Source organism: Urocitellus parryii, chromosome 3, assembly GCF_045843805.1.
Source record: "Urocitellus parryii isolate mUroPar1 chromosome 3, mUroPar1.hap1, whole genome shotgun sequence".
Classification (NCBI taxonomy): Eukaryota; Metazoa; Chordata; class Mammalia; order Rodentia; family Sciuridae; genus Urocitellus; species Urocitellus parryii.
Window position 1 is genome coordinate 46,981,976 of NC_135533.1, and position 20,210 is coordinate 47,002,185.

The 20,210-nt window shown below is 37.0% G+C and overlaps 1 protein-coding gene across 4 annotated transcripts in view; it reads right to left on the reverse strand.

Moving 5' to 3' along the window:
• Positions 1–20,210, reverse strand: part of Cadps2 (calcium dependent secretion activator 2) — a 512,216-nt gene that overhangs the window by 31,304 nt on the left and 460,702 nt on the right. For all 4 annotated transcript variants that reach the window (XM_026388720.2, XM_026388719.2, XM_026388718.2 and 1 more), the window contains 2 exons: positions 12,871–12,954; positions 12,731–12,763 (listed from right to left, as the gene is read on the reverse strand). In XM_026388720.2, the coding sequence (XP_026244505.1) occupies positions 12,731–12,763; positions 12,871–12,954 (117 nt within the window). The remainder of the gene's footprint in view (positions 1–12,730; positions 12,764–12,870; positions 12,955–20,210) is intronic.

Here is a 20,210-nt window from a genome sequence, read left to right on the forward strand (position 1 = left end):
TTCTCTCTCTCTCTCCCTGTCTCATTCTCTCTTTTAAAAAAAGTCATCACTTTGTATATTTAGCAGTATTTGATATTTTACTAACATTGTTATATATATATATTTTGACTCCAAATTGAGAAGTAAAAAATTCCAAATTAAAGATGATGGCACTCAAAACCTTTTGAAAACATCTTTTAGACTGGGAGCATGAAATATGTATGTTTTAAGCATGTACATTTCATTCAGTCCTGCATTTTTAAGGAGAGCATTCTCTACGACTTCAGAGTTCTTGCTCTGGATAAGAGTCTGCTCCTTGAGCAGTCTGTAAAAGGCAGAATATTTTCATATTGTTACTAGTATCTGATCGAAGAATTGCTCTCATTAATGCTCCTGTAACTTAGGTGGTTTTATTGTTTTCACATGCATGTAATAAGAATGGAACTGCTTTACACTATTTCCTCTAAGTTGTGACATCATTTATATATTTATGGGTTTTGAAACAGTTGATAGAAGTATTTGTATGTTCAAACATTTTTTGTTCTATCACTGGGGAAAATTCTTCCAAAGAGAAAGTTATTTTAAAAATTAAAAAAAAATACTGAATGATAGCTTAAGATATTAGCCTGAAATCCTCAAGGAAAGACAGGTTTTTCAACTGAGATCCATAGACTTACTATGCCTTATTCATTTGAAATTATGAAATCTAGTATCTTTCTTGCTATTTCTGATCTATAATAAGGATCACTACCATCTCGATTAAGAGAACTGGCCACTGATATAGTAGCATCCAACAGGGAAAGTGGTACATGCAAATCACACACATGGGCAATGATCATAATGATGACAAAGGCATTTAATGTTTCAGTTTATGATACTGTCTTTTAGTTTTCCCTCATCTACTTAGAGTTGGTATGGTGTCAATTATAAAAACTGTACGAAGGGCTGGGGTTGTAGCTCAGTGGTAGAGCTAGCATGTGTGAGGCACTGGGTTTGATTCTCAGTACCACATATAAATAAATAAAATAAAGGTACATCAATAACTAAAAAATAGTTTAAAAACTGCATGAGGATTTGAAGAAGTGAAATTAAAATGCTGTGGACAGTATTTCATCATTAGCTTTGAAAGTTCTGATGGACTGGGATTGGTTTACTCAGCCCCATTTAGAACCTCTCCTATTTTGAATTAAGGGAAGCCTGAAGGTGCTAGAATGCCAACAGCCAGAGGCAGGCTGTGAGTTGACCTCACACAGGAAAGAAGAGCTAGATGGGCAAGAAACAAGGAAATAAAGGTGAGAGAAGCAAAACCCTCATTGGGGAGCACAATGCACAGCTCCCGGGCTGGCTCCTATAATAGGGAGACTCTGAATATGGTCCTGATGTGCAGGTGAATATTCCCACTGGGCAGGAGCTCCATTCCCCAAGTTCTGCCTGGCTCTCATTGTGACGCAAAGCTCTGAGTATTCAGGTGACCTTATCTAAGCAATAAACAATATCAGGAGCAAGAAAGCAAAAGAAAGAACGAAAGCATCAGAATCACGGCCGTGACCAATTATACCTTTAAAAGTCATCACTGGTATATGCAAGCTGCTTTCTATTCTAAAATTAGAGGAAAATAAATGAAATGTAATATTTTTCACTTGTGGAAGGCATCTGGATTTTCTTTTGGAAAGCAGTCACATTCTGAAGTGGGAGTGGAACCTGCAGAGGACGCACAGGAGCACGAAGCTTCACTTGGACAGAAACACCAATGATCCCGTTTATTGTAAAGTGCTTTATATTTACAAAACACATTCACACAAATATGCTCATTGACTCTCCATAAGAACCTCGTGAGAGAAACAACACAGGGATTATACCATTATTTTTATTGCTCAGGTGGGAAAAAGGAATAGGGGAGGCAGCCAAGGGGCAAAGGGAGAACTTTTGACTTGGATTCTGTACAGTGCAGAGCTAGGTTTGAGCCACATTTTAAGGAGTTCAAAGATTATAAATCTTTGGCAAGTATCATAAAGAAGAGTATTTAAAAGAGCTACAAAAAAGATAGGAAAACACCCATATGGAACTTGCCCATCTTGCCTCTTAGATTTTTTTCCTTCCTCCAGGTCACAATTCCCTTTTCTTTTTTCCCTTTATGAGCCATTATTTCCAGATAAGGGGCCCAGATTTTATGATGGGACCCTTAAGTATTCTGGCTGTTTTTGACAGGAGAAAGTAAAAAGGTTGTGTTGCTCATTAAAGAATTGTAATTGGTTTGTAAATTTCATGTCACTTTATAGATAGGGTCCATGAATGTTTATTTTCTAAAATCTAGACACTAGATTTATTATAATCAACAGTAATAATGTATGATAACTGCTAATATTTATTGAGCACTAATTCCACTCTAGGAATTCTGAAAAGTGCTTATTCATGGTTAACTGTAAGAGGTGTAATTATATCTCCATTTAACAGATATAGAAAGTCGTGCCTAAGGACACACTGATATTAAGCAAAGTGATAGCGCAAGGATTCAAAGATAGCAGTCTGGTTCCCCAGCCTGTTTGCAATGCCTCTGTTGTGTAGCCTCTATAGACCTGCCTCTACCTGCTGTTTTAATTTTTTTTAAAGGAACTACTCTACATTATTGTCTCATATGATTTTTTACCCAACTTTTAAACACACTTTCTTTAAACTTCAACCTACCTGTAAGTAGGGAATTTTTTTTTGTTGTTGTTGTCATTAGTTTTAGTGTAATTCTTAAACCCTACTGAATCTTTCGTTTTGACCTGGTGTACCTGTCTGCAAAACCAATATGAACACTCACTGTGCTCCTATATTTAACATACCAACTTTCTCTGTAGGTCTGTGTTCCCTTCTCCTAAGTTACATTTAGATCAGAGTTACACTGAACAGGTCTTGCTTTCAAAAATGTTTCTAGAGTCTTCTTCAACATGAACATTTCAAGGCTCTATGATGGGACCATGACCTCCACAACTCCAATAGAATTGCTCTCCAGGATGTAGCTGTTTAATCAAGAACAACTCTACCAAAATCTCCTGGAGGTCACAGCTCATTACCTGACCAGAAAGAGCATGAAGGACTCCACCAATTCCTTTGGAGGAAATGTGAGACCCTGGAATTTATTTCTTCATTTGTTTTTGCCTCTTATGTGTGCTTAATTTTTTTTAATAAAAAGTATCATGAAAGTATATAATGCACAGATACATCAGACTATGTTCACAACTATATTTAAAAGACTTGATTTGAGTCATTCAACTGCTGTTAACACCTATGCATCTTCAGTTGTGCTATAAATATTCCACATGAGTATGTTTTAACATGAATTCCTTCTTCTTTACTACAGTATGAACATCACTAAATTTCAAGTCACTTTAATTTTCACTTTACAGAATCAATGTTTTTATTTGTTTCTTTGTTTACTCTTGAAACAATTTCCAACATGTGACTATATAGTAAACAGCTTTGTCCCTCTCCACAGAAGTTTTTTTGTTTTTTTTTTTTTTTCCTTATCTCCTTGTTTTCTCATCATCTTCTGGAGACATTTTTTGGTTCTGTTGTTTCTTGTATGGACACAAATCCACATCAAGAACTCACACAGTGATAGATGGTCATAGAAGGACTAATGTGGATTACAGAACTCATTTATAGTCATCTATAAAATGGGTGAAATTTCACTTATGTGAAATAATTCCCAAGGCCATACAGTTAATTCTGTGGCATAAAGCTGCATAAAAGGAATGAAAAGTCAGCTGCCAGTGGCTACCAATAACTCATAAACCAGTGTTTTTTTTTTCTTTTTAGATGGGGTCTTACTATGTTGCCAACGCCAGCCTGGAACTTGGGATCTTGAGGAGTTAGGATTGCAGGTGTGCATCATTGTACTAACCAGTGCTCCTTTTGAAAATAAACTTCTCAATTTTAGAATCATTTTAGAGGATAATTATGAATATAGTACATAGAATTCCTATATTCTGCATCTCCAATTTCCCCTCTAATTACCGCATTTTATTAATTAGTATGGCACATTTGTTATAAATAATGAACATATACTGATACAGAATTAACTAAAGTCTCCATTTTGTTCAGATTTCCTTAGTTTTTACTAAATATCCATTTTCTGTTCCAATCTCATCTCTATACCATTAGTTGTTACATCTCCATAGACTCCTCTTGACTGGGCCACTTTCTACTCTCCTTAATAAATGACCTTCACAGTTTTGAGGAGTACTCTCAGATATTTTGCAACATCTTCTCTATTGAGATGAGTTTCATGTTTTTCTCTAGTCTCAACTAGATTTGCAAGTTTTTTTTTGGAGGAAGGCTATAAAGTACCATTTTTATCACATCACATCAAGGCTAAATATCATCAATATGATTTATCACTGTTGATGTTGACCTTGATCCAGTGGCTCAGGTAATATTGGCTAGATTTCTCCACTGTGAATCTACTCTCTCCATGGACCTCTTCATACTGTACTCTTTGGAAGGAAGTTGCTATGTGGAGCCCCCACTTAAGGAATGGGGAGACTTGTTGATGTACACCTTCTTCAGGAAGAAGTGTCTACATTATTTGGGGTCTTCTGCACAGGAGATTTGTTTGTTTTTCTCCCATTTGTCTTGTCAATCATTTATATCAATTTGGAACTAATGATTATACTCTGGGTTATAACTCAAATTACATTTTAATTATTTGATTGCTCAAATTTCCTAGCTTAGGCCACTGAGAATTCTTTACATTAACACTTGTGTCCCTCTGATGTAACCTCCATCATTGCAGTGTTTGTGAAGGTTTCCTTACTTTCTGTCAGGACATGATGTTTCAGATTCCTTTTGCTACAGCTGTTTTTGAACATTAGCTATTTTTTCAAGGACCTCTTGTTCATTTTACTGGACTCTGGAGTCCAAGTTCTGGGTGCTATGTGTGCTTGTTGCCCCTGGGGGTCATCACTTCTAGACTCAACAAACAAACAAAAAAAAAGAAAGTGAGTACACAATCCAAGCATACCCAGGGCCTTTCACCTACAATATTGTTATATGTAAACAGTTCTATTCCTATTAAGCGAAAGAGAAGTCCACAGTGATGTCTGAACTCTAATTATTACAGGATTATTTTAGCCTTCTTCCTTCCCTTGTCTCTTACTCTAACAATGAGAACTTGGCTCCTATCGCCCATCACCCATTTATTTAATTTCAATATACATGTATAGTAATTGTAAATTGCTAACCTGTAGAGAAAAGCTTTACCAACTAGAGGACAATGCTAATTTGTAGTTCTGTTTTTTCTTTATTTTTATCAATCCTGCTCATTTCCGAAGTTATTTATTTATTTATTTATTTATTTATTTATTTATTTATTTATTTATTTTATTCTTTTTTTTTAGATGCTCTGTTTTTATTTTTTTTATTATTTTTTTTATTGTTGGTTGTTCAAAACATTACATAGTTCTTGATATATCATATTTCACATTTTGATTCAAGCAGGTTATGAACTCCCATTTTACCCCGTATACAGCTTGCAGAATCACATCAGTTACACTTCCATTGCTTTACATATTGATATACTCATGTCTGTTGTATTCTGCTGCCTTTCCTATCCTCTACTATCCCCCCTCCCCTCCCCTCCCCTCCCCTCCCCTCCCCTCCCCTCCCCTCTTCTCTCTCTACCCCCACTACTGTAATTCATTCCTCCCCCTTGTATTGTTTTTCCCTTTCCCCTCACTTCCTCTTGTATGTAATTTTGTATAACCCTGAGGGTCTCCTTCCATTTCCATGCAATTTCCCTTCTCTCTCCCTTTCCCTCCCACCTCTCATCCTCGTTTAATGTTGGTCTTCTTCTTGTGCTCTTCTTCCCTAGTCTGTTCTTAGTTACTCTCCTTATATCAAAGAAGACATTTGGCATTTGTTTTTTAGGGTTTGGCTAGCTTCGCTTAGCATAATCTGCTCTAATGCCATCCATTTCCCACCAAATTCTATGATTTTGTCATTTTTTTAATGCAGAGTAATACTCCATTGTGTATAAATGCCACATTTTTTTTATCCATTCGTCTATTGAAGGGCATCTAGGTTGGTTCCACAGTCTTGCTATTGTGAATTGTGCTGCAATGAACATCGATGTAGCAGTGTCCCTGTAGCATGCTCTTTTTAGGTCTTTAGGGAATAGACCGAGAAGGGGAATAGCTGGGTCAAATGGTAGTTCCATTCCCAGCTTTCCAAGAAATCTCCATACTGCTTTCCAAATTGGCTGCACCAATTTGCAGTCCCACCAACAATGTACAAGTGTACCCTTTTCCCCACAACCTCGCCAGCACTTATTGTTGTTTGACTTCATAATGGCTGCCAATCTTACTGGAGTGAGATGGTATCTTAGGGTGGTTTTGATTTGCATTTCTCTGACTGCTAGAGATGGTGAGCATTTTTTCATGTACTTATTGATTGATTGTATGTCCTCCTCTGAGAAGTGTCTATTCAAGTCCTTGGCCCATTTGTTGATTGGGTTATTTGTTATCTTATTGTCTAATTTTCTGAGTTCTTTATATATTCTGGATATTAGGGCTCTATCTGAAGTGTGAGGAGTAAAGATTTGTTCCCATGATGTAGGCTCCCTATTTACCTCTCTTATTGTTTCTTTTGCTGAGAAAAAAACTTTTTAGTTTGAGTAAGTCCCATTTGTTGATTCTAGATGTTAACTCTTGTGCTATGGGTGTCCTATTGAGGAATTTAGAGCCCGACCCCACAGCATGTAGGTCGTAGCCAACTTTTTCTTCTATCAGATGCCGTGTCTCTGACTTGATATCAAGCTCCTTGATCCATTTTGAGTTAACTTTTGTGCTTGGCGAGAGAAAGGGATTCAGTTTCATTTTGTTGCATATGGATTTCCAGTTTTCCCAGCACCATTTGTTGAAGATGCTATCCTTCCTCCATTGCATGCTTTTAGCCCCTTTATCAAATATAAGAAAGTTGTAGTTTTGTGGATTGGTCTCTGTGTCCTCTATTCTGTACCACTGGTCCACCCGCCTGTTTTGGTACCAGTACCATGCTGTTTTTGTTACTATTGCTCTGTAGTATAGTTTGAAGTCTGGTATCCTTATACCACCTATTCACACTTCCTGCTTAGCATTGTTTTTGCTATTCTGGGTCTTTTATTCTTCCATATGAATTTCATGATTGCTTTCTCTATTTCTACAAGAAATGCTGTTGGGATTTTGATTGGCATTGCATTAAACCTATAGAGAACTTTTGGTAATATCGCCATTTTGATGATGTTAGTTCTGCCTATCCATGAACAGGGTATATTTTTCCATCTTCTAAGGTCTTCTTCAATTTCTCTTTTTAGGGTTCTGTAGTTTTCATTGTATAAGTCTTTCACCTCTTTTGTTAGGTTGATTCCCAAGTATTTTATTCTTTTTGAGGATATTGTGAATGGAGTGGTTGTCCTCGTTTCCATTTCAGAGGATTTGTCGCTGATATACAGGAATGCCTTTGATTTATGCGTGTTGATTTTATAACCTGCCACTTTGCTGAATTCATTTATTAGCTCTAATAGTTTCTTTGTAGACCCTTTTGGGTCTGCTAGGTATAGAATCATGTCATCTGCAAATAGTGATAATTTAAGTTCTTCTTTTCCTATTTTTATGCCTTTAATTTCTTTCGTCTGTCTAATTGCTCTGGCCAGTGTTTCGAGAACTATGTTGAACAGAAGTGGTGAAAGAGGGCATCCCTGTCTTGTTCCAGATCTTAGAGGGAATGCCTTCAATTTTTCTCCATTCAGAATGATGCTAGCCTGAGGCTTAGCATAAATTGCTTTTACAATGTTGAGGTATGTTCCTGTTATCCCTAGTTTTTCGAGAGTTTTGAACATAAAGGGATGCTGTACTTTGTCGAATGCTTTTTCCGCATCTATTGAGATGATCATATGGTTCTTATTTTTAAGTCTATTGATGTGGTAAATAACATTTATTGATTTCCGAATATTGAACCAGCCTTGCATACCAGGGATGAATCCTACTTGATCATGGTGCACAATTTTTTTGATATGTTTTTGTATCCGATTCGCCAGAATTTTATTGAGGATTTTTGCATCTAGGTTCATTAGAGATATTGGTCTGTAGTTTTCTTTCTTTGAAGAGTCTTTGTCTGGTTTCGGAATCAGGGTGATGTTAGCCTCGTAGAATGAATTTGGTAGTTCTCCCTCTTTTTCTATTTCCTGAAATAGCTTGAAAAGTATTGGTATTAGTTCCTCTTTAAAGGTTTTGTAAAACTCTGCTGTATACCCATCCGGTCCTGGGCTTTTCTTAGATGGTAATCTTTTGATGGTTTCTTCTATTTCCTCAATTGATATTGGTCTGTTTAGGTTGTCTATATCCTCCTGACTCAATCTGGGCAGATTATATGACCTAAGAAATTTATGGATGCCTTCACTATCTTCTATTTTATTGGAGTATAAGGATTCAAAATAATTTCTGATTATCTTCTGTATTTCTGAAGTGTCTGTTGTGATATTGCCTCTTTCATCCCATATGCTAGTAATTTGAGTTCTCTCTCTTCTTCTCTTCGTTAGCATGGCTAAGGGTCTGTCAATTTTATTTATTTTTTCAAAGAACCAACTTTTAGTTTTGTCAATTTTTTCAATTGTTTCTTTTGTTTCGATTTCATTAATTTCAGCTCTGATTTTAATTATTTCTTGCCTTCTACTTCTTTTGCTGTTGTTTTGCTCTTATTTTTCTAGGATTTTGAGATGAAGTATGAGATCATATATTTTTTTTTTCTTTTTTTAAGGAATGCACTCCAAGCAATGAATTTTCCTCTTAGAACTGCTTTCAATGTGTCCCATAGATTCCCATATGTTGTATCTGTGTTTTCATTTAACTCTAAGAATTTTTTAATTTCCTCCTTGATGTCTTCTAAAACCCATTGATCATTCAGTAACCTATTGTTCATTCTCCAAGTGATGCATGATTTTTCCTTCCTTCTTTTATCGTTCATTTTCAGTTTCATTCCATTATGATCAGATAAGATGCATGGTATTATCTCTACTCCTTTATATTGTCTAAGAGTTTCCCTGTGACATAATATATGATCTATTTTTGAGAAGGATCCATGTGCTGCTGAGAAAAAAGTGTAGCTGCTTGATGTTGGGTGGTATATTCTATATATGTCAATTAAGTCTAGGTTGTTAATTGTATTATTGAGTTCTATAGTTTCCTTATTCAACTTTTGTTTGGAAGATCTGTCCAGTGGTGAGAGAGGTGTGTTAAAGTCTCCCATGATTATTGTATGGTGGTCTATTAGACTCTTGAACTTGAGAAGAGTTTGCTTGATGAACATAGCAGCCCCATTGTTTGGGGCATATATATTTATGATTGTTATGTCTTGTTGGTGTATGGTTCCCTTGAGCAGTATGTAGTGTCCCTCTTTATCCCTTTTGATTAACTTTGGCTTGAAATCTATTTTATTTGATATGAGTATGGACACTCCTGCTTGTTTCCGCAGTCCATATGAGTGATATGATTTTTCCCAACCTTTCACCTTCAGTCTATGTATATCTTTTCCTATCAAATGCGTCTCCTGCAGGCAGCATATTGTTGGGTCTTGTTTTGTGATCCATTCAACTAGCCTGTGTCTCTTAATTGGTGAGTTTAAGCCATTAACATTTAGGGTTATTATTGAGATATGGTTTGTTCTTCCAGCCATAATTTGTTTATTAATGCTATTAAACCTGATTTGTTTTCCTCTTTGATTATTTTTCCCCCTTTACTGTCCTACCTCCCACTGTTGGTTTTCATTGTTGTTTTCCATTTCCTCTTCCTGTAGTGTTTTGCCAAGGATTTTTTGAAGAGATGGTTTTCTAGCTGCAAATTCTTTTAACTTTTGTTTGTCGTGGAATGTTTTAATTTCATCTTCCATCCTGAAGCTTAATTTCACCGGATACACGATTCTTGGTTGGAACCCATTTTCTTTTAGTATTTGAAATATGTTATTCCAGGATCTTCTAGCTTTTAGAGTCTGTGTTGAGAGATCAGCTGTTATCCTGATTGGTTTACCCCTAAATGTAATCTGCTTCCTTTCTCTTGTAGCTTTTAAAATTCTCTCTTTATTCTGTATGTTGGACATCTTCAGTATAATGTGTCTAGGTGTGGATCTCTTATGATTTTGCAAATTCGGCGTCCTGTAGGCTTCTAGGATTTGGGATTCTGTCTCATTCTTCAAGTCTGGGAAATTTTCTCGTATTATTTCACTGAATAGATTGTTTATTCCTTTGGTTTGGAGCTCTGTGCCTTCCTGTATCCCAGTGACTCTTAAGTTTGGTCTTTTGATATTATCCCATAGTTCTTGGATGTTCTGCTCATGGTTTCTTAGCAGACTTGCTGAGCTGTCTATGTTCTTTTCAAGTTGAAATACTCTGTCTTCATTGTCTGATGTTCTATCTTCTAAGTGATCCACTCTGCTGGTAGTATTCTCAATTGAGTTTTTAAGTTGGTTTATTGTTTCCTGCATTTCTAGGATTTCTATTTGTTTGTTTTTTATTACCTCTATCTCCCTGTGAAATTGATCTTTTACTTCCTGGATTTGTTTATGTAGTTCCTTGTCAATGTGATCTTTCATTGTCTGATTTTGCTGTCTCATGTCTTCCTTGAGACTCCAGATCATCTGAAGCATGTATATCCTGACCTCTCTATCTGACATTCCATCTGTTGCAACTATTACCTCTTCTAAAGTTGAGTTGACCTGCATTGCCTGTGGTCCTTTCTTTCCTTGTCTTTTCATACTGCTGGCGTTTCTTTCTGCTTGGTGAAACTGTTGTGTTTTTGAAATTTTCCCTCTATTTATTTATATTGCTCTTGTATAGTTGAAAAATCACCCTTGCAGGGCAGGTAGTGGCTGTGATCCTCCTCCAATTGGTGTGATCCGTCTACCACGCTGGCAGGCCCTAGGTCTGCTCTGCTGGTCGGTCAAAGGTCCGCCTACCCAGCAGGCGCGATGGGCACCTGTGTCACTCTGCAGGTTGCTGGGCCTAACCTCCCGATGGGTCGCAGGTTCCCCTAGCTTGCATCACTGGGGGAGGGGCCGGTTCCGCCCCTCAGCAGGCCGCTGGGCCCGATCTACAGGTGGTCACAGTCCCGCCTACCTTGCAGACACTGGGGGAGGGGACGGGCCTGCCCCTCAGCAGGCCACCGGACCTGTCCTAGTGGGTCCGGTCCGCGTTCCCTGCAGGCGTGTGTAGCTGCTCTGTCACTTGGCTGGTTGCTGGGCCTTCCGAAGTTATTTAGATTGGTATTTCCCCCTTCTCCTTTCAGTAATTTTTTTTTATTTACAATGATGATTTTATAAGTTCCCTTTCCATTTTGTAAAGTTATGATGAGCTAAACGATTTTTTTAAAAAATCTTATATTCAGGTTCACTTTTTGTTTTTGCTGTAAAGTTAGGTTTTGATGAATATACACACAGTTATGCATGTACCATTAAAGTATTATACAGAACAGTTTTGTTGCTTCTCAGAAAACATGCTTTACTTCACCAATTCAATTGCCATGATCTTGAATCATGACAATCACTAATGTTTATAATCTTTATAGTTTTATATTTTGCAGAACATGATATAAATGGAATCACACACATGTAGTCCTTTGAAACAGGCTTCTTTTAGCAATATGCATTTAAGATTTACTCACACTCCCAGTATCCTTTGAGTTCATTTTTTTTCTTTCCTTTTTTTCCTGAACAGTTGTTCATTCTATGAATCTAATACTGCCTGCTTATCCATTCACCCAGTGAAGGGCATTTTTGATTGCTTCTAGTTTTGTTGAAAAGCAAAGCTGCTCTTAACATTTGCACATAGGATTTGGTATAGAAATATATTTTAAAATCAATTGATAAATATATGGATCATGACTTATGATTTTAAAAATGAAAAACCCCACTCCAAGGATCTAGAGGTTTGATGTGCCTCAAGTATGAAGATGTGAGTCATATTCCATCCAGTTTTAAATTTTTAAGTTTTTTTTTATTGTGTTCTAATTCTTTGAAAATCAATACATATGCTGAAATACATGATTAAAAGGGACACTTTCAGCCTTGATCATATACATTGTGGTGACAGAATTTAAAGCAAAAGCTAATTTGTTATGATGATCAACTTAAAATTGCTGACTACCTGGTTATATTTACCCCACAAATTGTTTCATTATGGTTGAGTAAGTTTTGTGATTTCTGCTCATGGCATCTTAATTTCTGGACAAATTTATAAGTCATGAATTATTTCCCAAGAATTCTGTGAAAAGCCAAATGTTAAAATAAGTGACTACTAATTTGTAACACTTTTGTATTTAGAAAATAAGTTCTTTGGTTTAACTTATTCTTTTTTGATGGTTATTTTTAACTCTAATCAAGAATCTGTTGAAATTTTCATATAGGATAAAGAATGGCATTCATTTTTTTCCCTCTCAATAACAGTAGGAGGCATTTTCTATCCCAGCTTGGAGCAATCTAGCTTCCTCCTGCCACTCCAGTTTTATGCTCTCATGGTGAGCTAACCTCCAACTTACAACGGAAAAAGTGTGCTGAAATAACCTTGCCAAGCTTCGTTATGAAGTTTAGTGCTTAAGAAAAATAAACTACTCCCTAAGGGATTGGTGCTGTTTTAAAGATTTGAAATAAACCTGTGGTGAACCATAATTATTAAATTAAAAAAGTATATATATGAGAGAGAATTATATATAGTTTGGAAAGGCATATGAAAACAAATACTTACCGGCACATCAACATATTTTGCAGCTGCTTTCACCTTAAATGGGGAGAAAAAGAGATATTTATGAGAATTATATTCTTAACTACTATATAAGTATGATAAGAGTTGAGAGACAGCAGAAGAGAACTCATTCCAATACTTACAGTGAAAGACAGAATGGATGAAAAGAAAGTGCCTTCATCATACCTTGACAGCTTAGACAACACTCCTTCCAACACTGAAACAAACTATAATACAGAATACAGAGAGTAGTTAGAATGTTTCTGAGCATGCAATCTAATAGCAGTGCAAACAATTCCTGAATCAACTTCTCCCCAGCTACAAAAATCTACAAAGACTCAGCTGACAGCTGAGGTCAAGCTAGCTTGCATTACTTACTCTTCATTTCTGAACATGAACTTTAAGGTCCTTTCCCATGGCTGTAAATAATGCATCATTTAAAAAAAATAACGTGGAATAGGAGTATAGTCTCAATACATATACGATCATTTAAGTTACTGATAAATAACATTAGGTTCATGAAATTATTCCTTAAAACATTTTTCAAGTGGAACACAGGAGCTCACAAACAATGAAGGCCAAGATTAATCAAATTCCTTTCCTTTATGTATTATTTGACCATTTCTCTACTTTTTCTTACATATGCACAGAAGATTGAATAAAATAAGAACAGAAAGTGAAAGAGAGGTGTGATGTTCAAGGCTCTCATAACTCGAGAACACAAGTCATTAATGGGCATTTGTCAAGCAGCTCTAACTGGGATATTTAAGGATGATTCCTGCTTCTAGAAGATTATTCAACAGTCTTTGAGCTAAAACAGATACACTGAAAGGCAAAGTGGAAATAGCATTAGACTGAAAATATATAACCCAATTCTATCTCTGATCTCTATGTGGGCTCAGTCTGATCACCATACATTCCAGGCCTCAGTTCTTTCAAATCAATTAAATGTGTATGTTGGAGGGAGGAAGGGAAAGAGTCAGGAATTCAAATTTTTCTCAAAAGCATCTTGCATTTCTAAAATTTTTTATTCCTTTTCTTTCTCTCTTTATTTATTTATTCATTTGGTTGCAGTGCTGGGTATTGAACCCAGGGCCTCCCACATGCTAGGCAAGCATTCTACCACAGAGCTACACCTTCCACTCTTTTCATTTTGAGACAGGGTCTGCCTAAATTGCTCAGTGTAGCCTTAAATGTGAGTTATTCTGGTCTCATCCTTCTGGCTGGAATTACAGGTATAAGCAAACATGCCTGAAGTTAAAATTTTATATTTGTATGAAATGAAAAAAGCTTACTCTATTGGAAAAATGTGGGAAATTTTACATTATTAAAGAAGATCAATGAATAGGAGAAACTAATAAGATACACTGTCCTACATCTTTCCTCTTTTGAACTAAAATAATATGCACTATTGACAAATTACATACACTCCCAAAGGGGAAATGCTGACAAGGTTTTTTAAATACGAAAAGGGAAATTAACAAAGGCTGGTTTTTGTTCACATAGCAGCTTCTTCAACAAAGTGATAATAGTTCTAGGGACACAGCTTATTGGTCTCTAGTGACTGAAGAGCTCACTGCGAGTGCACAGGAGATAATCTTTTCTCTATGGCTGATCAATTACTGCAAAATAGTTTATGCAAAAGAAACAAAAACTTCCCTATAGGTTTCTCCATCACATCATTTGCGACATGATGTAAGAACACAGAAACAAAATCATGCAAATAGCTGACTAAAGTTTTAAAGTTTTATTTTTAAAAGAAGGAGAATTGTATTCATTTGAATAGTTATCCTATGGGATATAAACAGCAAAAAACACAAAATTATAAATTGCTCACATCTGAAAGTCAAATTAGCACTTTCCTCCTGCCCATTAGGATTTCTCACCAATCATGACTGCCTAACTCAACTTGATGTGGTTTGCAAGGACCCAGAAGACCAATACTCCAGGGCTATGTCAGACCAGGGGAAGGGAATTCCAAACTTAATGGCCCTCTGTGGAAAATGCCTCATCTCTTGTAACTCAAATCTTGAGTGCAAGTGTGTGCTGGGTGATGTCACTTGGAGGAGAGCGACAATTGCTATGGTTACTAGACAACCTTATGCATCAGAGGCTCTAGCACAGCACCTGGCTCTGGGTGCCTTCTAGTGAACCTGGATGCACATCTGTGAAAGATGCTGAGGGACAAGGCAGTGAAGAGGCAAGAATCCTGTGAATACCTTTTGAAGGTATGGGTTCAAGTTGGAGCTCTGCTACCATCTGGTTATAAGATAGAGTCAAGTCATTTCATTTCTCTTGCTTTCTTGCACTCGTCAGTAAAATGGGGAAAAGATGGCTATCCTGCTCACCTTATAAAAATGATGTGAAGCTCAGGGGTGATGTTTTAAGATAAAGAAAATGCCAAATATTAAAGAAATTTAAAGAATTATTGTTATTGATGTGATAATAATAACTATCCATTATTTGTCTGATAATGTAACTATATTAAATCATAACTAGGATGGCTTAGTGACAACGTGTAAAAATGAGTTTGATTCTTACCAAATGCGTCTAATTCAATGAAATATGTGGAGATACCTGGGTTGATAGGACTGAATTGAGGCTGTTAGAAGGCCATTGGAATCGCACCTTTTGAAGATCATTCATTGGTGGGCAATAGGGAAGAAAGCCTTTGAATGCAGGTGATCGTGATCCCACATTATCTACCATTACACTACAGAATTGCAAGGAATAAATGAGGTGATCTATGTTAAGTGCTCAATGAATGTCACTGGGTTATAATTATTATGGAGTACCTAAGATAGGAAATAAAAACAGAGGACTCTTAGATCTTTTCCTTCAGGAACATACAAACTAGTGGAAGAGACAGACATGAGCACAACTGGGTATTACGCAAGGCAGAAGTTCTATGGGCCACAGCAGAAGGGTGCACAGTGTGACTGAATTGGAGGAGGGAAAGAGGGGCTTTGACCAGAGGATCTGGAGTGAACTTTCTTTATAAGGTGGCACAGGAATTAAGCTGCAGGATATCAGAAATGGAGCTGATAAAATGACAGGAAGCCTACTGGCAGATGCATTTAGGGCAGAAGTGTCTCCATAGAGGCATCTGGCAGCCTGCCTAGCTGGACTTCTCTTTACAGTACGAGCATCATCAGGTTACATCTCTGCAAGTCCTGTGTGTGGGATTGTGGTCTGCTGCAACCAAACCACAATAATCTTTGTTTCCATTTCAAAAATAGCAGAAGCTTCTTTTTGAGTTCTTCCCTATCCCAAATGGTCCCCTGGGAGGACTCTAAGTGCTTACATGGCCGTGAACAGCCACTGCACCTCTGGGATCAACCAGGTGAGCCATACAGTTCTTACAGAAGGTTTTCTTTGTAAGATATTTGTTGAGGCCCAGGTGGTGGGAAAGCTACTTTCAAAACCAAACTCTATTAACAACAAGATTAATAATGACATATTTTTCATTTGGGTTTTAATTGCACAAAACAGCAAGATTCCAACGAAATCAAGGTAAATGCTGGGTTTCGTTGCTGAATCTTTAACTGCTTCCTGTGAACTTTCTCTGAACAGCTCAGGGAGTATATAAATACTTATGGGTTTGCCTTGTGCTCTCTGTTCTCCTGAGGGTGTTGGGTTGGAATGAAACATTGCAATCTCTTTGTTTCCCTACTCTTTATTGTGTATGCTATGTACTGGGTTTGTTTGAATAATATTTAACACCTAGAGTCTGTCTGGGCAATTACCAACTTTGCCTCATGATACATACTCTCAAGGAAATTAAAGATGAAAGCACTTTAAAATGACTGTAGGTAGAATGAATCATGAAGAGGGCCACATGGCATGTTGTTTTAAATTTCTTGTTGAATTTTAAGATGACATAAGAATGATTTTAATAGAATATAAGATTTGGGTGGAAGGTAGAAGATAAATTCTAAGAAGCAATGGGTAGAAGTCCAGCTATAGACTGCTGGGTTTAAAACCAAGTTATTGCTATTTTAGCCATGACATTTCATGAAGTAAACAAGGGATAAATGCACTGGAAGTTATACAGACTTTCACAGAAAAGACAGTTTTCCATGATACAACCTATCATGAAAAACTAGGTATTTGTTTGACAGGGGGAGAGGATAAGATTGACAATACCTATTAGCAGATGTTTTGATTTTGTTTATTAAGATGAGGGCTAACTAATATTATTAAAATTCCACGTGGATCCTGAATATCACAGACTGGAAGTAAACAGGATTTCTTTCATGAATAAGATTTTTTTTTTTTTAAATACTGGGGATTGAACCTAGGACCTCATTTATGCTGGCCAGGTGTATTGCCACTGAGCCACACCTCCAGACCCAGAATGCTAATGAATAGGTTCTTTCACATCTTTTTTTTTTTTTTTTTTTTTGCCAACTGTGAATCCACTTCTTTGAAGCTTTGTGGCAACTGACTCCTAAAAGTTCTTCCCAGGTGACATACATCTGACTGAATGAATGATAGTTTTTGACAGAATGTATTTATTCAAAACATACCTTGTTCTGAAAAATCTCTAATTTCTAAAACAGCACACCTAGTCCAGATGTTGGTAAATTCTCCACAATGTCTTCTCTCATTGTTCCTTTCCCTCTGTTTTCCCCAATGCAGTGATCTATCTTACTTTCTATTTCCTGTCTATGAATGGCTCTGAATAGCGTGTATCTTTCCTTTTAAGCACATACTTGGATTTGAACAGGTGTTTTCTGAATATGCAGCCTTGACCTAAACAAGTAAATTTAATCAAATTAATTTACCCAGGCTGAGTTGGCAAGATATTTTCATTAAGTCATCTGGGCAATCAGGTCAAATTTGTTCTCTGTGTTATTTTTAAGAGGAATTCGGGGGAAAATATTCTACGTTATGAGAAAGAATATATATATATATCTCAAAGTATCTGAAGTACCTGTATGTATATGCTCAGTGAAAAGTGTTTATTTCTTCCTAATCCTTTTTTTTTTGCAGTAAATGAGGATTTAGGAAGTTTATCATTATTGTGATCTTACCATTCAAGTTCAAAATTGATAGTTCTGTATTACAGGAATACATTATGAGAATTGTCTTGTTTTGTCTTGGCTCTGCTAATAATTTGCACTGACCATTTCTAACTCTCAGTCCTCCAGTGTTTTTCCAGGATCCTCATCACTACACACAATGAATTCCATTCTCATCTTCCTACCTTACAGTTGGCGTTCAGCTACCTGTCCACGCTGGTCACACACAGGCATCAAAAGAAGGCCACAAAGGCTGGCTAATACAAACAGGAGACAATGAGGACACGACTGGAGGTGAAGCTTCTGCCCTTTCTCTCTCTGGTCTTGTTGAGTTCTATACAGAGTTGTGGAAAGCTTACTTGGTAACACCAAGGTCAAATCCGTGGTGCTCTGTGGTATCTATCTTGAGACCTTGGGTCTCTATTTCCTCATCTGGTCTCTGGGGGTTGTGGGCTGCTGGATGAGAGGAGGCCAGATAGTCAGGGCTCTTAGGGCTCCTTTCCTTTCACAGTCAAAGTAGCTTCACTTTGAATGGTGTTGAATTTTGCTCTTCTGACTATGCCACACTCTGGCCAATTTAATTTTAATATAAGATAGCAATAAATATAACACTTCCTGTACCCCTTCATGATAAGATTTTATCTTCCTCCTATTTTTCCTGGCAAACATGGTCTAAGACCCTTTCGGTGGTAAGTAACTCTGTTTTTTTCCATTTTCTTTTACGGTTACTTTTCATTTCTTCTGGGCGGGGTGGTGCTCCAGTTAAGCGTCTTAGCTTGAGAATAATAGCTACTGACTGACACAGAATCATTTCAACTTTCAAAATCTTAAAATTATATAGATACTTTGAGCTCATATGACTCCTCTGAACTCCAAGACCAATATCTTATTTGACATCACCTCCCTCTGATGTCTCAAAGGCAGCTCAGTCTCAACATGTCCAATAAGGACATCATAGTCTTTCCCTCCAAATCTGTTTCTCTTCCAGGGCACCTGCATCAGCAAATGACACTAGAATCCATCCTGCATTTCAAGCCAAAGACCTAAGATTAATTGTTAATGTTTTCCTTTCTCTTCTCATTCCTAAACCCTGTCCATGTTATAGCTTTAATTCCTTTGATTAATTTATCAGAAACCAAAGTGAAGACCTCTGACTATTCCTTTTCCAATCTGTTTGGTATGAGTAGTCAGATGAATCTTCTAATTTAAGGCTGATTAATTCCTTACTCCACTTTCCACCTCCCCAGCCCTTCAGTGCCTTTCCACTGCTCTTAGGATAAAGAATTCAAGCTCTTTGACACATTCTACAAGGTTCTCCCCACCTCTGCAGCTTCATTTTGCACCAAGCCTTAATGTCTGAGGTTTCTCCCACCTAATTGCTACTTTTATTCCTCTTTTCCTGGTTGACTAATCCTTTGGAACTCAGCTTCAGCTTCAGCAAACTTTTGCTGTATTCCAACTAGATGACACACCCTGTCTTAGGCATTTGAGACACATGAAATATGTATCTGGTTATAATTTTATGATTGTTAGTGTTTTTCTTTCAAGTGTCAAAGTGCTTTATTCCATGTCAAGCATGCAAAGTCCTTTACTACATGCACTGGGTTAAAGAGAATAGAACCTGAGTATTGATGCCACATCAAGTTTCTTTAGTATTTTTCATATTTGCTTTCATCTTCTTTTAATGCCCCTCATGCAACAAACACTCACTGAATGTTTGGCACCTGAGAAAGAGGGTACAAAGAGAGAACAAGATTCCTTTTCTCAAGAGATTCAGAGACACAAATAATCAAAAGGTAAATGCCAAAGGAAAGAGATTGGGTGGGGAACTAAATTTACCTATGAAATGAAATAAGTTCTAGAAAGAGTACAGAAGACTTTTCCAGTTAAGGAAAGGAAGAAAGAGCTCTCCAAGCAGGGGATGGGCTTGGGAAAAGACATGGATGTCTGTGTACCTTTTATTCAGTAGGATGCTGGAAATACTAGAGCTGAAGATGTGGATGAGAGTGTTGCAGGGGCAAGAGCAATTAGACTGTGAAGGACCTTGTAGGTGATGCTACAAAGTTTGTCTTGTGGGTCAGCTTTGCACAAATTCTATTTAAAGGAAAATTAATATCCTGTAAGATGTTTTGGGGAATTCTATGGCAAAGAGGATTGGTGCAGGTTAAGGGTAGAAATGTTGCACACTCAAACACTGCATCATCATGAACCTTAATGAACTCAGAGTTCCTCAAATGGATCAGCAACCTCTTCTCATGGGACATTAACAAAACTCAAGTGCAAGGTGCCCTACACGTATGATTTAGGACATGATGGTATAAGCAAGGAGGAACACCTAAAATATGACACATTGGCAAAAAGTGATCACATGCGTATTTCAGAAAAGCACTCAGAAAGGGTGAAGAGCTACTTAGGGGAAGGGGAACATGGTGGAAATCAGCGAGGCAAGAATTTCAATG